The sequence below is a fragment of the Mus caroli genome, chromosome 5 (genome assembly GCF_900094665.2).
Source record: "Mus caroli chromosome 5, CAROLI_EIJ_v1.1, whole genome shotgun sequence".
Classification (NCBI taxonomy): domain Eukaryota; kingdom Metazoa; phylum Chordata; class Mammalia; order Rodentia; family Muridae; genus Mus; species Mus caroli.
Genome location: NC_034574.1, coordinates 69978656 through 70003655, shown reverse-complemented (window position 1 = coordinate 70003655; position 25000 = coordinate 69978656). Strand labels below are relative to the sequence as shown.

General features: G+C 45.3%; 1 protein-coding gene across 2 annotated transcripts in view; it reads left to right on the top strand.

Annotated features, from left to right (window-relative positions):
* The first annotated feature begins 1041 nt into the window (after positions 1-1041).
* Positions 1042-25000, top strand: part of Hopx (HOP homeobox) — a 28286-nt gene continuing 4327 nt past the window's right edge. The window contains exons 1-2 of one of the 2 annotated variants that reach the window (XM_021163081.2): positions 1042-1351; positions 21580-21736. In XM_021163081.2, coding sequence (XP_021018740.1) covers positions 21593-21736 — 144 coding nt within the window. In that variant the 5' untranslated portion in view covers positions 1042-1351; positions 21580-21592. Of the gene's footprint in view, positions 1352-21310; positions 21447-21579; positions 21737-25000 lie in introns of those variants that run through there. The other variant, XM_021163080.2, reaches the window with a different exon arrangement.

Here is a 25000-nt window from a genome sequence, read left to right as displayed (position 1 = left end):
TCAGCACCCAGGAAGACTTGTTTTGTTTGTTTGTTCCTTGCCCTGCTGGGGATCAAACATGGAACCTTATATACGCTGGGCAAGAGCTGCACTCCGGAGCTATACTCCCCACGTACATGGCTATGCCCATTCCTATACCTCTGCTTGTCATGAGATCAACAAGACATAGATCATGTGGTAAGGAAATCTGGAAGGCAAGAGTCCAGATGTGCTCATAGAAGAATTAGAAGTGAAGGAGCCAAGAGACAGGAGGCGTGAGAATTCCTCCGGGAACCGGGCTGGCTGGGTCTCTGCTGTCTCCTACACGCAGATTGTAGCCATTATTTCTCGTGGTCTCAACAGTCTCTGCTAGTCTCTCAATGTGATTCCAGTTCCCAGGAGAATCAAGTGGGCTTTACTTTCTGCAGGCAGCTGAGGCCCATAGGGCCAGTACGTGGGGAGGATCTACTTTGTGCTACATACACAGATACTCCCGTAAATGATCTCAGTGGCCCAGAGTCGCCTCCTCCTTCCCCAATGAACCCTCGTGGGTTCATTGCTGCAACTTCCAACGGCCTATCCAGCTAATAAGACAAATATAAACCTGGACCCATGGGGTCCTCACACCCACATCCACACTCTGGCATCTGCACCGGTCACAGGAGCCCTTGGGTACTGTTGCCTGGCTCCATCTTCACACAGTCTCGCTCACAGGCTGCCTTTTAAAGGGAGCTTCCGCAGGGGACTCTTTCAACCCTCAGATAGGAATTTCATTAACAAATGGCGAATGCAGAAAGAAAAATGAAGAGCGTTCGAGGGAGCCTAACATTGTCTCATTCGGGCCGGGCCCTCTGCTTTGGTTGTTCCTTGTTTGTACATTCTGTGTCCAAAAGAAAATAGCTTTTCATTAATTGGGCCTTGGTCCAGGCTCTGAGGTTTGGCGTGTTGCCCGCAGAGCTGTGAATTCAGCCTAGCAGACCAAAGCCTTGAGAGGCGGCAACGTCTAACGAGTCCAAATAAGGAAGCTGGGGAAAGAGCCAGGGGCCTGATGCTCTTCCATGTCTCTCAGCAGCACCTAACGTGCCTGCGATCTTGGTGGCTAAGGGGACAGGGCTGAATGAAAAGTTCCAGCAGGCTCTCAGAAGTCACCACCTAAGCATCAAACCTGAATAACCAGGACAGACGTAAGGTCGGGCGACTTTCAGTGGTTCCCGCCTGCCCACGCTGCAGGTTTTTCAGGTCCCTGCTTGAGCGTGCACTCTCAGGCGTAAATAAAACGTGCGATCAGCAGCCACGTCAGCCAGCAGGCTATTTAAGCCGACAGGCACCAGCATCCGCTGCTCCCCAGCCCAGAGCTCGCCCAGACTTCCACGTAAGTAGCTGTCTACGGTCGGCCTTGAATGCTGAGAATGAACTTGTCTAGAGATGGGCCCAAAATACTAGAGTTAAAACATTTGCTCTTTTTTTTCTTTTTTGTTGGACAACGGTGGAGGTAAAAGGGAGAAAAAAATTAATTTTTACCCCCTTGCCTGCTCCCCCGCTCCCCCCCCCCCCCCCCCCCCCCCCCCCGCCCCCAGTCCCCGGCTGTGGCGAGGAGTCAGAGTGCTGTTGCTAAAGATGTGTGCCAGATCGTGGATTCGAAGCAGGGAAGCAGAGAGATGCTCATGGTTGTTTTACTGATTGTTTATTTCTATTTTCATCACCCGGGTAACTGTTATTTATCATTTCATCATTTAGATACCAATAACCGTCGCTCTGTTTGCTATCTAAAAATCAAACACAATGTTTAAAATATGTATTTTTGTGTTGGTACGTGTTTGGGGTGCAATATCTGCATCGAGGAGAGGTGTCTGGACTTTGAACTTGCAGTGTTACATGCTCCTATGTCTTGTTCTCCCATCTATTTACAGTAATGGAAACAGTGTCCATGTAAAGAGACAGATGCTGTCCTCTGGCATTTCCAGAAGGCAGAGTTGTGTAATTTTTGAATTCTGATGCTGTCCAGGTATTCAAGGTGAATTTTTAGGTGGAGGAAGAGTCACTGAATAAAAGGAACAGGGTATCACATATTTTAGATCAAAAAGCCTTGAAGAGAGATGTCAGCCGTTCCCTGCCACTTGTCACAGCACAGGGCAGGTACTGAGGAAAAACCCACAGGCTGGGGAGGTGAGAGAGAAGAGGGAAGCCAGCTCACAGAAGACTAAACAGTGTGTTGCAAAAATGCACACAGCACCGTAAGGAGGTAAGCTGACACCAACAGCCTAGTCCATCTGTTTAGGTCGAGAGGTCTGTGATGAAGGCTATGTGATAACTCATACCTGTCATCTCAGCACCTACTAGGCTGAGGCAGGAGAATTGCCCTGAGGTTAAGGCTAGCAGAACTTCAGAGCAAGATCCTGTTTCAAATAAGCAAAGCAAGCTTCAGAGTGTGACCTTTCATGGGCCCATCAACCATCCCCACACCGACAAGGTTTTTTTGAGACCATGTTTCAATATGTAGCTTGGGTTGTAGGCCAGGCTGACCTGAATGCACCAGGACTCACTGAGTGCTAAGCTTATGTTCAACTCCAACACACATTTTTAAAAAGGATCTTCTTTCTTTTGTGTTTTAAATGTTTTTACTTGACATAGAATTTTATCACATTTTTCCTCCCATTCCTCCCTCCTGCCCCGCCTAGCTACGTTCCCCTGAGACCTTCCCATACCCCTCCCTTACTGTCAAGTTAATAGCCTTTTTCTTTATTATTGTCATATGTGTGCATTAATATATACATATGTACACATATACATATATACACTATACACATATACATACATGTATACATATATACATATAGGCATATACACACATATTCATATATACACAGATACATATATACACAGATACATATATACACATATACATACATATATACATACACATATACATATATACATATACACATATAAGCATATACACAGATACATATATACACACATATACATACATGTATACATATATACATATACACATATAAGCATATACACATATATGCATATACACATATACACATATATACATATATACATATATACATACACATATACACATACACACACATACATATGAAAGCTGAGTCTATATTTGTTGATGGTATATATGTGGTTTCAAGGCTGGCTTTTGCATTGGACAACCATTAACAGAACTCATCCTCCAACACTCTTTTGAATCCAGTTTCTAGACCCCTGGGGAAGCCCATGGACGCTAAATCAGAGTTGTGCCATGCGTATGTGTGTGTATGTGTGGTTTTTGTTTTCTTTTGTTCTGTTTTTAAGGAGCTTAAAGCCACTAGTCAGGAAGCTAACAGATTTGTTAGGCAGGGTGATGGGTTTACACCGTTACCACAGCAGGCACTTCCTAACCACCAAACTGAAGCTGAGTACCATGTTTGTAAGGGTCTTGTTCCAGGGAAGTGGGGTTTCTCTGAGCAAGATTTGGGGCCTGGGAACAAAGGAAGATACAAGTTACAAGGGTGTATAAGAGGAAGGGAGGTGAGAGACAGCAGAGGTTATGTGTGAGCCCATCCTCATTGGTGGCCTGGAGAAGAGACTTGGGGTGTGGAGGTTACGGAGAGGCAGATGAGATCCAACTGAGTGATGGATATTTTTGATTTCCCCTTCCTCTTGGTGTTTTGAAACCCAGATTGGCTTCAAACTCACAGCAGTCCCCCTGCACCATCCTCTAGTGGTGTCCCCAGGAAACATTAGGTTTCCTGGCAGCCCTTGGCCAAAGCATGAGTGAGTGACATTTGTCTTTCTGACTTCTGCCATTCCTACTATCCTCCCCCTCCTCCTCCCACCTGTGTGGATGCAGGTGCTTGTGTGGGGGTGGGGATGGGGCCACAGGGCCTCACTGAACCTGCCCTGGCTACTGAACTTGTCCTGGCTAGCTGCCTGTGTTTTAGAGTTTGACCATCTGTGTTATTTCCAAGGTTTCATTCTCTCAGGGATTTGTTTACCACTCTTTGGCATACCAATTAAAGTTATGATGTTAATAGACAGTAATTGCTTAATGAACCCTGGATTATTAAATACGTTCTAACAAGATAACCTATCTGGGAGTTCTTTGAACTCTTTCTTTCTTTCTTTCTTTCCTTATTTTTTTATTTTTGCTGCTGCTGTTCTTTTATTGTTTGTCTGAGTCAGGGTCTTGTGTAAGTTGCCCATCTGGCCTCACATTTGAAATGTAGCTGGGGCTGGCTGCCCTTGAACTCCTGATCCTCCTGCCCCTGCCTCCTGAGTCCTGAGATTATAGGCTTGTGCCATTATGCCAGCTTTGAAATGCTGTCTAAATATAATTATCACTTTAATTTAAAGCTAGCAATTAGGAAAGTCACTTTCAGGTAAAAATATATATAATTCCTATTCATCAAAATTAATTCCAAACAACTGAGAGAAAGAATATCAAGATTATAGGTTTTCAGTCTAAGTCTAAGAACGGGTCTTGCTAAATTTCCTTTTCTGAACAGAGGTAAAGCTGAACCTCAGAATAGAGCTTCTCAGAAAAGACTAGGCTGGGAGCCTCAGGGCAGTAGGGGTCAACACTGGGTACCACTGCTGTTCTGCAGCTGGAACTACTTCCTGCCATTTACAGTTCATGGAAAAAAAAAAGGTTTTAGACAAGCAATGAGTTCACACAGCTGGCAAAACTCATGTATAGAAGTGACAGAATTTCTTCTTTAGGTGACTTTTCTTTGAATACATCTCCTTTACCGTTATTTCCAAATTTTGTGTAGAATGGCTTATTTCAAAGGTTCTTAGATTTTTGCTCTTAGTGGCTATGCTGTGTAACCTGGATTAAGTTATTTGGACACTGATGGATTCTTCAGACCTTCAAAATGCTGAGTGAGTGGGGCAGTGGGTAGTGGAAATGTGGCTTGTGGTCTGGCGGGATGCACAGAGGATCAGCCTACCCCCATCGGCATGGAAGGACCACTTTCCTGCCTGCTTACCTAAGACATGCTGGTGGGGAACAGGCTTACTAAGGTTACAGATGAGCCCCACTGTGCAATGGAAGATGTGTGTCCCGGTAGAGGTGCCACAGTCTCCTGGAGACTCACAGGCCCTGATTTCAGTTAGAACCAAGATAGGTTTGCGGCTTTAAAGCTTTTGGTCCCAGGCATATGTGAAATTCAGAATGAGTGAGGTATGACCAACCAGGTGTAGGTTTGCCTCTTCCTTTCAGTTGCCCAGAAAGTTCCTGCATCTGTCCTCATGGAGACGTCGAACAGTCTCCTACAGACACCAGCACAGACTCGCCCTGGCAGAAGACAGTGCACACTACAGGGCAGAGCAGAATACAGAGGCACAGGGACCTACCTCCTCAGCTACAATAAGGCAGGACTGAGATCCGAAGACTGGAAGTCTTAATTAGGGTTTTAAAGTGTATTCTCTCTTTTTAAATGTATTCATTGTGTGCCTGGGGTGCATAGGCCACAGCCTGTGGTCGGAAGACACCTTGAAGCTGCTTCTCTCCGGTCATAAGGAGTTCTGAGGACTCAATCCACATAGACTTGTCAGCGAGTGCTGGCTGGGCCATCTCGAAGGCTTACAAGGGGATTATAAATAATGGCCTCTTCCCTTCCCTGTTGAAAATACCTGGCTGGAGCAATAATTTATCTAATCATCTTTGAATAAAGCCCATGAAAGTTCAAGAGGGCAAACTAATTTCCCTGGGATCTTAGCATTCAGCCATGCAGCCTCGGGGACCCACCCCGCACCCCCCTCCCCGCCCCTCAATTGCATCTGTGCAGAGGCACATTTATGTCCATTGCACGCGAGTTCTCTGAAGGAAACATTGCGCTTACACCTAGAGAAAGTGAACTGCTAGAGGCATCACCCTAAGAAAAAGTGTTCAGAATAAACATTGGGGCCTTGTTTATTACTAGGGGGTTGTTCCTCACTAGGGTGAGGTAGTCTGTTTGATTACTAGGTAGTGGCAAGTAGAGCACTATCCAACATAGGGAAGTTAGGCTTACCCATCTCCACGTTTCTTATACTTCACTCCAGTGGGTTTCATAAAATGTGACCAAATCTGAAAACCCTGCCAGTTTGTTTACAGTTGAACCGGTCTGTTCTCATAAGATGGAAACAAAGTAACAAACTCCAGGATAGACCTGGAGTCAGTTCTAATCTTAGAGACCGCTAAGCAGGAAACTGATGATAGCCATTCTGGCCATTGGATCTAGATGGATCTAGATGGAAATTTCCTGGAGTTCTTAAGGGCATCACAGATCTGCTTACATGATGTAGTCTTTGTTGATGTAGTTCCATTTCCTGCTAGTGTGGCTCCTCCCTAAGGAAATTTACATAGGCAGCCCTCCTTAGTGCCCAGGTTCCCTCCACACTGTCCAACTTCCTAGTCTACTGGTGCCTGGGAGTGAAACTTGCTATATATATAAAACTAAGTGATTCTGGAAGTACCTGTCAGTTCATTAAGCAGCCCTCTCAAAATTTGTCCTTTTGAGGGGTAGTGGAGAATTCTGGGAATCGTGATGCAGAGGGGGAAGGGGGCAAGAGGCTCTATTTCCTTCTTTCCTTTTAAAAAATTACTTTATTTATTTTTAAAGATTTATTTATTTATTTTATGTATATGAGTACACCATTGCTCTCTTCAGACACACCAGAAGAGGGCATCAGATCCCATTACAGATGGTTGTGAGCCACCATGTGGTTGCTGGGAATTGAATTCAGGACCTCTGGCAGAGCAGTCTATACTCTTAACTGCTGAGCCATCTCTCCAGCCTGAGGCTCTCTTTCATTTGTGAGCTCAATCTGGGTCAGAGTTCAGACTCTAAAGAGCTTCTGCATGAGCAGACAGCCTCAGGGACAGATCTGTAAGAAGCCGCAAGAGGACCTGATGCTATATAACTTGGCTAAGAGAAGACTAGAATTCACTTAATCATTTGCTGCTAGAAGGCACAAGAGCCAATGGCCAGTTACTCGCACTGACCTTCAAGGAAAAAGATTCAAGCTCATGGGTTTGAGCCACAGCACAAAGCACGCTACATTGTATGCCATGAAGTACCCGGATAAATGCAAAGGTACAGCAAGATACACAGGCAAGTTCTGGAAAACGGACCGACTACCAATCTTTCAATTGTTATGTCTTTGTTCATTTGTTTGTTTAATTTGGCCTTCTATTAAGATGTAAGACATCCACTAACTAGGGGCTGGAATGGTGGCTCAACAGTTAAGAACACGGGCTGCTCTTCCGAAGAATTCGAGTTCAATTCCCAGAACACACACAGGAGCTTACAACTGCCCGTAACTCCAGTTTCAGGGGATCTAGTTTGTTCTTGGGACCTTTTTGGGTGCACAGAGAGACATGCAGATAAAATATCCATACACACAAAATAAAATAATAATAAAAAATAGGCATCCATTGACTTATGCACACAAAACCCTTCCTTAGGTCTTATATCTTATGTTTCCTGTTTTTCTTTTTCTTTTGGCTTTTTGAAGTAGGGTTTACCTGGTTGTCCTGGAACTCACTCTGTAGACCAGGCTGGCCTTGAACTCAGAAATCCGCCTGCCTCTGCCTCCCGAGTGCTGGGATTAAAGGCGTGCGCCACCACGCCCGGCTGCTTCTATTTTTAATATAGATTTGTAACTTCATAGTCATAGCTTGTGTCGACAGCTTGCATGGTCATCTCTCCGGACTCTAGTTCCCACAAATGGTCCTGTAATGATCTTCTACTGTATGTTCACACACTAGTTTCTGGCAGTTGGGAGACTAGGAGATGTTAGGTTCCCATGTTTCCTTAAAACAGTGTGGAATGTGGAACCCACTAGAAAAAACAGAAACATAGTATAATAAGCTTTGGTCTAATATTTCAAACATCTGGGGGCTTCCCTAGTGTTTTAGTAAGAAGCTGAGTTCCAGTCATTCTAATAGATTCTAGAAACATTTCATATTTCCATATGGAGCAGAGGTTTTCTAGACCAAAAAAAAAAAAAGTATTCCAAGAAATCATGTCATTCTTTAGTTTTGCGTTTAAAAAACACTAAATCATTTAATGCTTGCAAAGTTTGACATCACTCAGTTCCTCAGCATCCTATCTTGAGCCACCAGGAAAGCTGGATCTCTACCTTGCATTTATACAGTGTTTGTTGTTTGGGTTCATAGATAATCTCACTGAATCCTACAAAAAGGACGTGAGACAACTGGCGGGTAGGGTGGCAGCAATGGCAGATGCAGGTATGGAGGTGCACACCAAGTGGGAGCTGTCCAAAGTCACACGGAGATTACATTACAGAGCCCAAGGTTCAGAGCTCAGAGTTCCTGAGGCTCCATCTAGTATCTTTCTGCAACATGTTTGAAGGTTAGAGAAATACCCTAGGCTCAGCGTTCCGTCCAAGCAGAACCTTCTAGTATATCTGTCTTCTTAGGTTTCTTGGAGATGTTAATGACTAGGCTAAAGTTTTACATCTGCTGTTTGTCCCACTAGCTGAACACCTGTTCATAAAAGCAGCTCTACTGGAAAAAAAGAAGTCCCATATAACTGAGTATCCTGGCAACAGGCAGCTTGGGTAGTTGGACTTTGGCATAACTTGGCATTGTACAAAGTGCCGGCGGTGTGCCGGTTTCTTTGTTGCCTAATCATAGCCATAAAATAAGGATGGTGGTTGGATCATAAAAAGTAATAATTGATTAAAGTGTGTTTGAACGAAGTGATAACTCCATTTTGTCAGAGTCTTCCCTGGACTTTTTAAAATACACGAGTCATCTGGGGGAAGCATCCTTGCTTCCTTCAGGCAAAGTGTAATGGCCTAAAGGGATACAGTAGGGCTCTAACCACATGATAATTTCCCTGTGCATCATTACATCTACATGCAACATTACATCCATGTGCAACATTACATCTACATGCAACATTACATCCCTGTGCATCATTACAGCCCTGTGCATCATTACAGCCCCCTAACTACTGTTTCCTAATGTAATTTGGATTGAGTAAAAATACTGTGGAACCACTATGTAGATTCTCAGAACAGATCGATAAATCACGGCAGCGCCACATCTCCAGAATTACAAATACACAACCATTTACAGGGTCAAGCAATGAGACCGAGAACATTTTCAGAAAGATACTCTAATTTTAATATTTGAAAGTGAAAAAAAAGTGACTGAACAGCTGCAGAATGCAAGCCAGGCTCATCGACTTCATTCTCCACAGTCCGTGTATAACTTATCATTATTGTGTATCTGTAATTACCAGACTGACTTCTATTACTGGCCTTTTTACTGTCAATTGACAAACACATCACCCTACTTGCAAGCTAGTGATCTGATGAAGCTAATTAATACTTTCCTAAACCAATTCAACTTGAGAAATAAATGAGCAACCAAATTTAGAAATATACTCTAAAACATATAAAGAAGTTCATTATAAAGCTTCCCTTTGTTGTATTTGGGACAATTCTTTTTTTTTTTTAATTACAAACTACAGAAAGTTGATGTATTTGTTATTTGTTTCCAACCTTGGGTATACAGATATTTTTAGCTTTAATAGTTCTCTTTAGGAAATTCAAGAATTTTATTCCATGAAAATCTCTGATGCATTAAACATCAAATATATGTAAAGACAAAAATAGATCATTTTTCATATTTCACAAATCTCTCTCTCTCTCTCTCTCTCTCTCTCTCTCTCTCTCTTCTCTGGTCTGAGGTTCCCTGGACACCTGGATGCCTGTAGGGTTCTCTAGGATGACTGTTTTGGGCCCCTTATTTATACTTGGGTGGCAGAACTAACTGTCTTTGATGTAATGGATATTTGCTAAGCTGTAGCACATGATGCTCTCAGTCCCACAGAAAGCAGAGGCCCTGAGCCAGTCTTACTCTTCCTCCCAGTCAAACGTTTATAAACTGCGAACGTTCAGGAGATGTGAAGCCATGGAATCCCCACTTACCTTTAACCACAAGTCTTCAGTCGTATTCTCCTTTAAGGGTTAAAGCGAGCTTCATCCTCATTACTGTGACCTGCATCTTGCTAATCTCCAAAGCAGCAGAGACAAGTCCCACAGGAGCTCCTGTCCCATACCTAAGTGACACATCTGATGGATAATAAGAGGGCCAGATGCCCCAGTTTGCTTGGGATGTGTCCACTGTGGCCTATTGTATAGCTGTGCTTATTAAAACCATCTATTTTACACATACATTCTAGCTTAGATGACAAATTATGTGGCTGCCCTAATTTCACAGGCTGAATATTAAAAACCACCCAGGTACTAGGGCGTTCCATGGGCCACCGAGCAGTCCTTTGGTGTGGGAATTTGGCACAGTGTAGTCATCAAATCAAAGCCTCTGTAGGCCTTGGACTAGGTCTCTTTCTCCCATCACTGGCACCAGTAAACTATTATCGAGGAAGACCATTGTATGGCCATTCAAAGGTTCTACGACTCAGATCGCCAGGAATTTAGAATCGAGATCATCCCAGACTCCTCTGGCCTCAAACCTTTGTGGATGAAGATGTAATTCCAGTCCTGTGGAAATGCGTGTCCTCTTACATTGTTCTGAATTGTTTCATGGGCATCAGATCGTCATTGGTCACTGGAGCACCCAGGCAAGGAGCAGTTTTTAGCCACACATTACTGGGAAAAGAACCAAGTTTCAAATAAGATAAAGGACACAGCCAAGGTTCTGTGGGGACTGGGAAGGAGAGTTTAAAATGGAACTGATCTCTGCTTCTCTGTCAGTGTCCTGCCTGCCACTCCACACTAGTTAATCCTTTCTTTCAGTAGGGAAGATGTAAATGTACCCTCTACAACGTATCCAGTCCAAATCCATAAGCATTCTCTTTGTAATGCATGCTACATAGTCAAAAGCCCCTAGTTTCTGCTTTTCACTAGCTGCCCCGAACCTTCACTGAGACTAAACTGTCCTAATCTGATAGTGCCACTTGGTAGTTTGCTAAGAGAATGTGATACAAAGTCGTAACTTGTGCCTTTCTCCTGGATGTCTTGGGTAGGGTGAGAAGGAAAGGAAAATACAAAGAATTTCTTGCCAAGGGTTGAAGAGGGATTCTGAGAAAAGGGGTGTCTGGGAATGGCGAAAACAATCGACTCCAAGTCAAATCGTGGCTCCAAGCTGGCTGCCAGTGCTCTGCTGGAGACAGCTTTCCAGATTGCCCTTTCTCTGTTCGGCTTTTTCTGGAGATCTCCAGACAGCTCTCTTTCTAGACAGCTTTCTCTTGCTATTCTTTGTTTGAGACAGCAATGTCTCCCAAGCAGTTCTCCCTTGCTATTTTTTTTTTAATCTGGTTAACTCATCTTTTGCAGATCGTAAGCCCCATCTTTTATTTTACACATCAGTCCAGTCATATACTCCAGGTTCCCTTTTGATTAGACTTTGAATCAGCATCCCACGACCCCAGCCCTTAATTCTTAGGAGACAGCAAGAATACACATTTTCTTTTAATACTGCAAAAGAATTCAGAGATCTGCCTGCCCCTGTTAAGCACAAACAATAAGCTATCTGAGTGGGGCCATGTCCTGAAATTATCATTTCTACTACACCTGGACCTAAATTAGCTCTGTCACAGTCTGACCTTGAACTCAGTCAGGAATCTTCCTGTCTTTGTATCTATCTGTCAAGCTTGCTTATAGTATAGGTGCCTCTATTCCTTTAAATCTGTGAAGACCCTGATAATTCATATTACATCTTTATATTTTGCATAGTTGAGGATTATATATTTTTGAACTCACGTTTTTAGAGTTCTTTTCCACAACCTTAAAGGTTGTCCTGAAGGTCCCAGCATTTACCATGTTACTGAGACATTAGCCACACCTTTGTCTCCCTGACTCATGCTGTCTTTGGTCATCATGGAGTCATTAATGTTAACAGGGAGGACATTCCTTGAAGGAAGAACATAAAATATGCACATTATTATATAGACACGTCTTATGCCCACAGCAGTCATGGACACTCATGGAGGCCCATGCCTGCTGGCCCTGTTCCAGAGGCAGGAACCATATCATCCTATCCCTATCAAGGCCATACTGGACTTGGTAATAGCTGGCTGGCCTTTTGATTATCACCCACTATTAGCAGCATGATTAATCCTGTCCCAGGCAGCCGGTGTCTACTCATTCTCCTCTGCCCCTTTATTCCACTGGTGATGCAATACAGCCTTAACAGTTATGTTTCCATGTCAGGATGAAGGAAGTGAAAACTAAATCCAATAAGAATTCACAAAACACCTGACAGTGTTTCAGGGACTACCCTAGATACTGGCGTAGTCAAAATTGCACTACAAACCCCCAAATCTGCAGAAGTTGCTCACAAGTCCCATTGATATCTGAACCAAAGCCTCATTTCCCAAGCCAGTTTCTAATTAAAATGGTCTTTTAGGAAAGCATTTGCTTTCCAAATAAGTAAACGGCTTCACGGGGGGGGGGGGGGTATTTTAACAGGATACTTTTCTTTGATAGTTGTAATTATAGCTATAGTTGAATTTTAGCTATTCTCCAGTTGTGAGTTAGCCTGGGAGTCTATCTACAGTTCATATTCTTTCTGGAGGAAACTTTTCTGAATTCATGAACATCATTATGAAAGGCAGACTGCTTACACATGCAGATCACCCTCTTTTGCCCATTTATTTCCAAAAAGATTGGCTGAAATCATCACTTGCTTCCCAGCACACTCAGAGGAGCCTAAAGCTTTCCTGCCATCTTTCACAGTCCCCCAGGCTCCACAAAGGAGACTGAAACAGCCAGGCAGGCAGCAGGCTCTCAATGAAAAGAGCTCTGTGTCTGTGAGAATTGTATGTTAAGGGTCAACTAATGATCAACTCAGGGCTGGAAGCCATTCCCAGACACCTGTCCGGCCCCTCTGATAGTTTTTCATAACATCTTTCTGTTTTCTGAAGAGGATATAGAAAAATCCAAACCATTGCAACATAAGTTTCAGGAACTTCCACAATCGATTCGGCACAAATGTCGAATCTATGATATGATAGCAACAAATACACCCAGCGGCTCTTGCCAAAGGTAAGCTCCACCCTGTTCTGTAGAATGCTGCAACTTGTTCTCATTGGCACACCATGTTCTCCACCAATGGCATCCCTCAGCTAGATCTGCACTAATGAGAGAAGAGCATGTGAGGTAGGAGAGCCTGATGGTGTGAGCTGATTTTCCTGACTCGTCCAATGGGCTGGGTCAAAGCTGTATCTGCTCACTAAGAGACATGCCACCCGCAGATAGGGCATGGCCTCACACGTGATCCTGTGGCATCGCATAGCCCCTCTCCACAACTCCCCAGCAATGGTTATCTGTTCACTGGGCCACTTAGGAAAGGTGGTGTGGTAGTTAAGGGTGTAAGTGGAGAAGTCAGGCTTTTTGGGTTTTAGGCTCCACTAGGTCAATTAAAAGACTGGAGATCTGAGGCACCCAAGTGATTCTCCTGCCTCTGTTTCCTATCTTGCCATAGAATTGTTGGAATTACAGATGTATGTCCCCATGTCAGCCTTTGGGATAAAAAGTGGGGACCGGGGATAGAGCTTAGGACAGTCAGCACTTTTCTCCACCCCACCTCCCCTGGCCTCTTCTCCACCCTGTGAATATAGCCTCGTTAGTAATAAGGAAGAAAGAAAGTCAGGAAACCATGGTGAGGAATGAGCAGAAATTCATTCTTTATTCCTCCCCAAGTAGACTAGACAACTTAAAGCACAACTCCTGTATGACAGACAGAAGGTACCCTGAAGGTGAGTGACCCTCACCCAGCTTGCCAGGTCACGCATCAGCATCTTCTGAAGCTGCAGCCGCAGCATTTGAGGAAAGGTTCTGATTTCCAGCATTGGGCTTTACCCTTCCTGAGAGACCTAAAAAAAAAAAAAAAAAAAGAGAGAGAGAGAGAGAGAGAGAGAGAGAGAGAGAGAGAGAGAGAGAGAGAGAGAAAGATTGTAACCCAGAAAGAGTTATAAATGGAGAAATGCTCTCTCCAGGTGTCCGATCAGGAGACAACCTTGCTGAATTGTTGGCTCTCATCCATTTAAAGAGCAGCTGCACACAACACAAGAAACACTTTATAGTTGTGAGCAATGCCTTGGAACACAGCCTGGGAGGTTACCCCAACACTACTTGGGTAAGGTGTGAGCAGCTGTGTCTCCTCTTTATGGGAGTGAAGAGAGTATTTTCCACTGAGTAGCATTTGAGATTTCAAAGTTTGTTTGTTTTTGTTTTTTTACTATATTAATTCAAACTTTACTTTGAAATTGGGGTGTGTGTGTGTACATGTGGAGGTCAGAGAAAAATCTCAGGTTACATTCTTCGGATCCTTCCTATCTTCTGTTTGAGACAGTGTCTCTCACGAGCCTGGAACTTCACCAAGTAGATGAGAATCGCTTGGGCAGCAAGCTTATAGTGATTTCCTTGTCTCCTCTTCTTGCCGTTGCCAGGGTTACAGATGTTAGCCACAACATCTGGCTTTTTACACGAATTCTGGGGATTTGAACCCAGGTCCTCAAACCCGACAACAAGCACGTTTCCAACAGAGTCCTCTCCCCATCTTGTTCTTAATTCTGCTATGTTTCTGAGAGAAGTAGGATTTCTAAAGGCAGAAGAAAGCAAACCTAAAGGAAGAATATTGAGAAGCAGCAAACTGAATGGAGAACAGCACAGGGCCTTTCTGAAAGCTCAGAAAATGTAGAACTAACAAAGAAACAGCACCTCATCTTTTTAAGACCCAGATGACTCAATGACAGATGTCCAATTCTGTGGCAAGTCCAAAGTATCAGAACGTTAGCATGATGTCATTTCCGCCCTTGCAGGCATGAGGCTCTTGGTCTGGCCCCTAGCAACCAGATGGGACAGCATGGGATTCAGGTGAAGTAGTCACCTCGGTCTTTCTGCCTTGAGCCATATGATGCATGTCCTAGAGTAGCATGCATGCATTCCTGTCATGGTGAATTACTAGTTCTGCCTAGGCTGTAGCTGTCACTCTGGTCAAAGGTGAAGAGGATATACTTGGACCAGATCCCCAAGAGACCTGAACTTTAGCTTCTTCATATGTCAGATGGTGTCAGAACAAAGCTTTAAAGGGCTACAGTCCATTACCTCTGTTGATTAATGTCGAGTAAATACAAGGGTTTTTAAAGAGAGGCACAGAAGCCTGTGTGAATATCATCCCAGAAGTCCAGGGAATGAGGCTGGAGCAACCACAGTAGGTCAGCAATGGCCCAGGTCACTTTGACAAGGATCTTCAGTTCTTACCACACGAATTCTTCACCAGAGGTGATGGATGATTACATCAGAGTCAAAGACTCAAATGGATAACTCAGTGATGGCATGTAATTTGTGACGTCCATATAAGGAGAATATATGTAGAGGCAGAAATCAGCCTTGATGCTCACGGAACCATCTGCTGCCTTTCCTCCTTCCTGCACCTAAGAGAAGAGGCAGAGTGTTCGGCTCTCCCCTGACCCCACAGACGGGTTAGTTAATGTTTCTTGACTGCAAAACAAGACCAATTCCACTATGGTTTCAAAATGAGGGCTTTGAGGGGAAACTCGAAAGACAAAGGAAAACCAGATCTCACCACACTGTGATCTCCTTTGCATATTCCATGGTCTAATAATCTCGCCCACTTTCTGTCCTTCCTCCTGACTCTTTCCATCCATCCTGGACTGTCCATCTGGGCAATGATATTTGCTTGTTCTGGTGGTGTGTGTGTCCCTGTGTGAGAGCACTTGCTTAATTCACTAACCCACTTAAACTGCAAAATCAAGTTCTGACTTCCAAGCGCTCCGGAAGAAGCAAAATAGTCACACTTTTAGCCTGTCAGGGATGAGAGTCCCTAGGAATTAGCTTTGCAGCCATTGTTCATCCTTGTTCTGGTGAGCAATGGACGCAACAAAGCTAGCCTAGAGACAAAGCCCAAACTCCCAAAAGGAAAATACTTCCAATCCCCGTTCTGAGCTGGAACAGGAAATGCTTTTACACAGTAAATAGTCATCAGATGGGGCCTTTAACCCTACGGGGTCACAGAAGCTGGGGATAAAAATAGCTTTGAGAGGTTTAGATGGTATTCATGGATGACGAGAGGACGCAGCTCTGGCAAGCATTAAAGTTGACAGTACACATGGTGACGGGGAGGAAGAGAGGCAGGATATTGCTGCTCACATGGGAGTTTTCCTAGAGAACCTTGGAAGAAAATGTTGATGTAAATGTCCTGTAAAGAGAAACAATCACACATTCTGTAGGTCAACAGGTCCAGCCCTTGTAACCACTCTAGAGAACCCCTGGCACCTCCAGAGAAATAAAATTATTTTTAAAAGCTAAAACTTATCTTTCAAGCTTACTCCCCTAAAATTATCTCAGTTTACCGCCTACTCGGATGTTGCGATGGCACAGAGCCAAGAACAGGTAGATAAGCCATAAGAGTTTCCAAACGCTCACAGTTAATTTCAGTAATTAAATGGTAAGAGATGACCATCGTTGGAATACTCCCCTTGTCTCTCCCACACTGGGTTTGGTTGAATGTGGTTCTCACTCAGGAGGTGTGGAGTAGTCCTAGACATAGCCGCAGATGGTCCCGAGACTTTGCTAGGCTTGACAACGACGGTTCTTTGCTTAGAGACAGTAATAACAAGGCTTCTATTTAAAAGAACACCTCTTCTCCTGGCATTTCTATCATGGATACTAGAATGTCGGGGCAAATAAATATTCTGCCTCCTCTTTTCAATTGGTCCATTTAGGGCTAGAGATAGAACCTAGGACCTTGTGTACGCTAGGTAAGCGTCCTATCCACTGAGCTATTGCCCAAATATTCTAGTTACTGTTCTATTGCTGTGAGGAGACACCATGACCTAACTTCTAGAAGAAAGCATTTAGCTGAGGGCTTGCTTACAGTTTCAGAGGGTTAGTCCATGAACATCAGAGTTGGAAATATGGCAGCAGACTTGGCACTGGAGAAGTATCTGGGAGCTGAAATCCTCGTGGCAGGCAGAAGACAGGGAGGGTGGAGAGGAAGAGGGAGCGAGGGAGACAGAGACAGAGAGACTGGGTCTGGTGTGGGTTTTTGAAACCTCAAAGCCCACCCCACAGTGATTTATTTTATTTATTTGTTCTCCAACAAGGCCACACTTCTAAGCCACCCACCAATGGGGAATCAAGCATTCATATGTATGAGCCCATGAGGGCATTCTCATTCAATCCACCACACAGGCTGACTTTTTGTTAGTTTCTAAGGGACACTGAAAGTTTGAGTGATCCCCCTTTCCATCTTCTGTAAAACATTAGTTAAGTAACCTCTGAGTAGGAAGATCCTGTCTTCCAAAGCAGAGACCCATCACTTCTCTTGGAAAAGTAGCCACACGGCATTTTTTTCTCGCTTGGGAAAATACAAAATATTTACAGAGTCAATTGCTTGCAGGCAGTTCACAATGAACACAAGAAAAATACAGGCAAAGAAAACTGGAAGATGTCCTAAGCAGTGATTCACCTGGATTATCAATGCAGCTCTCAGTTAGTGGCATGCTTGTCCAAAATGCATGCAACCCTGGGTACACTCCCAAGAGGCACACATGGGCAAGGGTGCAGATACATGCACACACACACACACACACACACACACACACACACACACACACACACACAGATGGGGGGGAGGTAGGCTCAGAAGTTCAGAATCTTTACCAACTAAATAGCAAGTTTGAGACCCTGTCTTAGGGGGGAAATCCACCTGCTTCACCCCTGTGGCCAACTCCAAACCACTGGAGTAGGTTTATGGTAGCAAATTTCTTTCTCTCTTGATTGGATATTAGGGGCACTACAGAGAAGTCATAATTCTGGGAGAGGGAGAAGATGTTTAAAAAGGGAGGTAGCCAAGGTTCATAGCACTTTGTATGAGATCGTTAATGTAAGTAGATATGTCCAAAGCAAAGGACTACAGGCTCACAGGACATAAAGCTGAGCCTGTGACACAAAGGTCAGCCCAGGCTTTGGAACGGATTTAGAAAAAAAGCCAGCTGGTTTTCATTTAACCTCTCGAAAGGGCTTGTGCAATGACTTCCCCAAGCACAAAACTAAAACACAATGACAGGACACACTGCTCTTCGAGGTGTTTCACAAGACGTGAACAACCGCAGCAGTTAACTCTGGTGTTAAGATTGAAGTTGACAGGGCTTCAAAGTAGTTGTTCGTTCTTTGTATATGAAATTGTTTAGGCTAAGTTCAGAGAAACTTCTCAATGGCTACTTTATTTCCTTACTGGAAACAGTTGAGGACCTTTACAAGGTCACCATTACCAGGGCCGCTTGATTCTTACAGTAAGACAGAAAAAAAGAAAGCAACAGCAAACATTTGCCTACCAGGGAGGGCTGAAATAATTGTGCCTGAGCTCTGCGGGGCAGTAACAAAAAACTGACGGTAGTACTCTTGTGTCCCCATAGCTAGAAGCCAAGTGTGCTTGTTTAGTGTACCTTGGAAAGCTAGGTGCTGTCCAAAGACCCTCCCACAGTCTCCTTAGCAGCCAACCAAGGCCAGCGGTCCTCTACCTACTCACCCTACCAGCCCTTTAAAATAAACCAGGACCTCCCCCACACAACCCCACTCAGTTTGGTAACAGAAAGCCACAGAAAACTAATAAAATAAAATGCACTTGATCCCATGTAGCGACATTAGCAACCCGTGAGTTATACACCAGCAGTTACAAAAAACCCGGGGAAGCGTGTACGCCCGTCTGAGTCACGTTCCTGCAGTGTGCTATTTCTGAAGGCCTGAGGATTCCACCGGGCATCAACAAAGGTCCTGGTGGAAGAATCAGCAGGACTGTATTAAATGGAATGGGCAAGAAGCAACACCAGAGGCAGCCGTTACCCCTGCTATGTTTCAGTTGACAGCTCGAATGGTGGTGGTGGCCTTGGTGGACAGCATAGGCTGGGATTAGTGTCTAATTAGTGTCTAATTAGAGACACACCCTTTGAAAACGGAGACAAGCCCCTCCCTCCCCTCACGCTGATACCCTCCTTTTTTTTTAATTTTTAATATTTTTATTACATATTTTCCTCAGTTACATTTCCAATGCTATCCCAAAAGTCCCCCATAGCGCCCCCCACTTCCCTACCCACCCATTCCCATTCTTTTGGCCCTGGCATTCCCCTATATTGGGGCATATAAAGTTTGCAAGTCCAATGGGTCTCTCTTTCCAATGATGGCCGACTAGGCCATCTTACGATACATATGCAGCTAGAGACAAGAGCTCCGGGGTTCTGGTTAGTACATCATGTTGTTCCNACAATAGGGTTGCAGATCCCTTTAGCTCCTTGGGTACTTTCTCTAGCTTCTGCATAGGGAGCCCTGTGATACATCCAATAGCTGACTGTGAACATCCACTCCTGTGTTTGCTAGGCCCCCGCATCGTCTCACANGAGACAGCTATATTTGGGTCCTTTCAGCAAAATCTTGCTAGTGTATGCAATGGTGTCAGCGTTTAGAAGCTGCTTATGGGAAGGATCCCTGGATACGGCAGTCTCTAAATGGTCCATCCTTTCATCACATCTACGAACTTTGTCTCTGTAACTCCTTCCCTGGGTGTTTTGTTCCCAATTCTAAGAAGGGGCACAGTGTCCACACTTTGGTCTTCATTCTTCTTGAGTTTCATGCGTTTAGTAAATTGTATCTTATATCTTGGGTATCCTAAGTTTTGGGCTAATATCCACTTATCAGTGAATACATAGCTGATACCCTCCTAAGTTTCTCCCACTAAACTGAAGACAGATTGCCTTACTGTAAGGGGGCTAGCAGACCATGGGCCTGGAACCAACACTCAGTATTTCTACTCTAGAGTTCTGGCCATTGTTGGAAATCGTGGAATCTTTGGGTCCTCTGCCTCAATGTCCCTGACTGTGAGATGACTTTCAAAAGAGTATGTGTCATAGAAGGATGGGGAGGGGAAATGGGTGCTAACAGGAAAGGTATTTCTTTCCTTGTTTCCTTCTTTCTTTCTTAAAAGATTTATTTATTATATGTAAGTACACTGTAGCTGTCTTCAGACACATCAGAAGAGGGCATCAGATCTCATTACAGATGGTTGTGAGCCACCATGTGGTTGCTGGGAATTGAACTCAGGACCTCTGGAAGAGCAGTCAATGCTCTTACCCGCTGAGCCATCTCTCCAACCCAGGAAAGATATTTCTAACCTGATGGGCCACAGTCTTGGTGCAGAGTCGGGGATCCTTGGTACACATTTTAAGTAGAGGGACATCTAGTTCCCTGAAAATGATTTGCTGGTGACTTGGCAAATGCTTTGAGGCCCAGTCTCACGTAGTTGAAAAGCTCCTCCTGTCTGAAACCTCTTCAAGGGAACTAGAGGAGAGGTAAGAAGCCTTGACTTGGGAAGTAGGAGGTATAAGCCACAGATGAGAAGGTGGTTAGCTCTGAGCACACTATCCAGATAGTTTACCCCCAGGCACAAACCACATCAAAACCCGCTCGGGACTCTGCGATTGTTTGTTAATGCAACAAGCCAGGGTCATTCCCACACTACTGCTTGGCTAAGCCTGGACAGAATCTACGGCCAAGAATATCTTGAAGACCAACCGTCTTTACCTCCTAGTTTTCAACCGGGAGCATAGGAGGAGGGGAACACACCTGGTAGTTTTCTTAGCCCCAAGTCTGAAGCTACATCGGTATGGCGCAGCAGGAAGGTCGTTGCCGCGATATGCCGGACAACATTTGTTGCTGGAGAACTGGAAGCTGGAGGTGGACCTATTTTTCTGGGCTGAAGTCCGAGGTTTTAAATGATAGTTGATTTTGATCCCGATTAATTGGGTAAGGTTTGAAAGGTATCTCACACACATACAGGAGAACGTAGTGAGGTAGGTAGGCTCTTGGGATGGAGGCCTGGCATTGGGGTTCAGCTGCCTTCCGCATGCTCGTGGCTCAGCCTTCTCCACGCCACCACCCAGCAGTAAATCATAAATCATTATCGCTGTGTTTCCATTTCCGTCTCTGTACAAGTACATTGGAAAGATCTTTAAAGTATCATCCAAAATTTTATAGCTGTTATTTGCGACTAAGCGGGCAATTTAATTTTCCCTCTGTGATTTTAATGTCTTCACATTTTCTGCAGTACGTGCTATTTTGTAATCAGGGGGGCGGGGGGGGGGAGAGTAAACATCCATTGGTGGTATTGTTGTTTGTAAGTGCGATCTCCATTTCCCCAACTTGTGCAGTGAGCGTCTTTCCCCAAAGTGTGCGGTGCCCTGCGCTCCCTGGCAAAGCCCCCACGTGCTAGCCCGCGGCGGAGGCGGAGTGTGGCGGCCCGAGAGGCGTGCCCACGGCGACGGGAGCCCAGCCCTGCGAGCGTCCTCAGTCCCTAGGGCAGCTCCGGATCTCCGGAGGCAGCACTTCAGGCGCTTCCTCAGAATACTGTCCCCTCGGAGTGGCAGGCGGGAGGCGTCTTCTTCCTCCTCTCCATCCTTAGTCAGGTTGGGGACGGTCCCGGGGAAGGAGGGCTCCCCCCCCCCCAAACTCCGCAGTCAGCGGCGCGGGGCGCCTCGGTGGGACGGCGGGAGGGGGCAGGCGGACCTCGCTCACCCGGGGCATCTGGTTCCCCTGCAGACACGCACGGACCATGTCGGCGCAGACCGCGAGCGGCCCCACGGAGGACCAGGTGGAGATCCTGGAGTACAACTTTAACAAGGTCAACAAGCACCCGGACCCCACCACGCTGTGCCTCATCGCAGCCGAGGCGGGCCTCACGGAGGAGCAGACGCAGGTGAGTCCCCAAGCCTATGTATCCTCCGGGACTGGCGGGTTCCCGCGCCTGCCGCGGGCCTCCATCATATGTATCTCAGTCCCCAAATCATTCCGCAGTTCCCAGGGCGCCCAGTCCGTATCCACCCTACCCTGTCTCAGCACCATCCTCTATCTGGGTTTCCACTGCCTTCCAGATCCGGCCCCTTGCTTTCTCCTCCTGTTGTGGGAGCATCTCGATTGCTTTCCTTTCGGTTTCCAAGCTCAGTAACTCTCCCCGCTGTGCTGGAGAGCTTCGGGAAGGTTTATTCTCATCAGGGTTGTCATGGTTTAAAGGGACGTTAGCGATCAGCTATAAGGTCGGTCTTCCGGTTTGTCAGAAGACAAAACTAAGGCGGGGGAGGGGGTTGGGGGCGGGCGGGCGGGAAGGGTACTGGCGTGGGGATAGGGGTGGAGGACTGGACCTGCCAGGGACCTTAAGTTGCTCTTCCCGCCACATCACCTCATCTCTGTGCTGCACCTAACCGGCACACTGCCATACTTCGGTTCAGGTTTTGTTGCTGTTTTTATTAATCCCCTGACTCTGAGATTCATGTTCAGCTTTAGAGTCTTTCTCTGGAATTTACCAAGAAGGTAGCCCTCTGTTGCTATGGCCGCAGCACACGACCCCCTTGCATGATGATAATTTTTCTGTTCATAAAAGGCTTCCTCGCTATCCCATTATCCCCCAAATTTGCTTAGGGTAGAGACCACAGTGCCACCTGGCACAGTGTTGGAGCCTTTAGCCAACTCTCCCTCCAGTCCAGTCTACCCTCTAACTTCTTTCTTATTCCCTTTGGTCGTGGAAAGATGATTTGCCCCGTATGATAAACTATTTGGGAGTTGGTCCTCTTTCTCTCAAAGCATTTCACGCCTTTCAGTTTTCCTCTGAGCTGGGATATTCTTATCCCTTCATTTAATAGACTGGAGAAGGAGGGGCTTTGTCCTCTCTTCACCCTGCTCAGTTAAAGCTTAAAACCTTGTAATAGTGCTCCCTGGGATACTAGAACCAGAATCCTGAGCCCTAAGTCCTAGATGATCCTTGCTAAGCCGATACAACTTGGAGAATTTATCCATGGGTAATCCTCCCGGTCCCGGATCAAATAGAAAGGCTATTTAACCAGAATCAGAACCCAATAGAAGATGATTTATTGTAACCCAAGTCTAAAAGCTCGTGTTTCTGGCAACTCATCAAAAGACAAGCTGTTCTAGTCTTAGCATTTAAAAACCCATGCAGTATTTAATGATGTAGATAGAGATGTCTCATGTATTTAAGCTGTTGGATATTATGGATACAGTACCATCTAGGGAATCTAACCCTGACTTGGTCTCCAAGACTCTTCTGCCTGTAGAGCAGAATAGTCACGTTGCCTCTGTTGCGTGGTGGTGGAGATCCAGGCTAGGGTCTCGAGCATGTTGAGCCCATCCTGCCACTGAGCTGTGCTACCGGCCCCATGCTGACCTTTGGAGTGATAGATATCTGCCATATATTGTTTCAGATACTTGCTGAATCTTTGCTCATTTTGCCACTCCCTTAAGAGAGAAAGCACCATCAGCTCAACAAAGGAACTGAAGCACAGAGAGCTCAAGTTACTGAAACTGCAGCCAGAGCACAGCCTGCCTCCGTATTGGAGTCTCTAGGCCTCTCTCCCGTTGTCTATCCTCCCCTCTATCCGTTCCTCTGGAGGAAGGTTGGAAACAACTGTATAGGGTGGTAGGGGAAGGAAGGGCAGAAAGATCAGTTTACCCATGCATCAAGCAATGGTTATTCCAGGCTATTGCTAATCCTTCCCCTGGCTTCACCTGCTATTAGAGAATTGAAATGTAACTTAGCAGGGCCGGAAGCAAGGGCATCTGCCTTTCAGTGGTCAAGATCAACCAGTGCAGAAACCCACACGATGGGGGTATCTGCCATCCTCAAATGAACAAGCTCGGCAAGAGTGAGTGTGGGTGAGTCAGCCCCATGGGAGGGCCTGGCTTCCTCTTCCTGCCCTAGGCCAACACCTTCTTCCTCCAGAGGCCTGCTGCAGCCCAACGTACCCTCACCTCCCTGTCTAGACCTGTAGGAAAGTATCTGGAACCCAGAGCTCAGAGGCTCAGCATAGCAAGTCTCAGGAACGAGGCTTCTGCTTGCTCTGCCATTTCTTGCTGGACGGAGTCCCATCTCCCCATCCTTCTTAACTCCAAGCACTGCCTTCACGTGCGTGATTCCGTAAACTACTCTAACATTTACATTTTTAAGAGATGTCTTCTACAAAACAAAAAAAAAAGTCCTGCTGATATAAAAAGTCCAGTAATGAGATTGCAAGACAATTGCTTTCATCTGTAGTAGGTCTTTAAGGATGTTTAATAGAACTCTGTGGAGGCTGAGTTCTTACCTATCTGTGATGTCTACTGTCAGCACAGCCCCCGCCTCTCTTCCTTGCTAGTGTGGTCCCTCTTCCAGCTAAAATGATCACATATTTATCACCTATGCCAGAATCCCTTTTCCATCCTGACACCAGCCACCTCCAGAGAGAGAGCCTTGCTTGCTCTCTCCCCTTTCTTGGAGAGTGAGACAGGCAGGGTCTTCCTATGTAGTCCGAGCTGGCATGAACTGACAACTCCTCTGCCTCTGCCTGCTGTCTGTTGAGATTACAGGCAGATATCACAACACCCTGCATCATATTCCTTCCCTAAAACAAGGATTGTGTTACTAAAAGAGCTTCGCACAACCCACACTTGAGAGATAGTTACTAATCCACACTGTTCACACTGTGGCAAAGGTGAGAGAGACTTGGTGGCAGAAGCTTCCTGGCAGGGGACCTCCTTTTCTTTTTCTCCCCTACTGTCCATGAAGTAGGTAACATATCAACATCCTAATGAGATTTGAGGGAGGTGCACCTCAGAAATTGGTGTGAAAAACCAGTCATCCTGTTTATAAGTCACAGACGAATTTGTAGAACTCCTTGTAATAATCAGTCCTGCTATTGAGCTAAAGTCTTTGCTATGGGGAGGCACCTGCAGGAACTCAGTGCAGGAAGAGCCTCTTAGTCAGAGAACTTGACTGTATTTTGATTTGGGGACAAAGGAGCTTCTCTTATCACTAGTATTCTGTTAGTATTCTGTATATCTCCTAGATTTAATTTAAGTGAAATCCTACAGAATCCCACTCCCTTCTTCTTCTTCTTCTTCTTCTTCTTCTTCTTCTTCTTCTTCTTCTTCTTCTTCTTCTTCTTCTTCTTCTTCTTCTTCTTCTTCTTCTTCT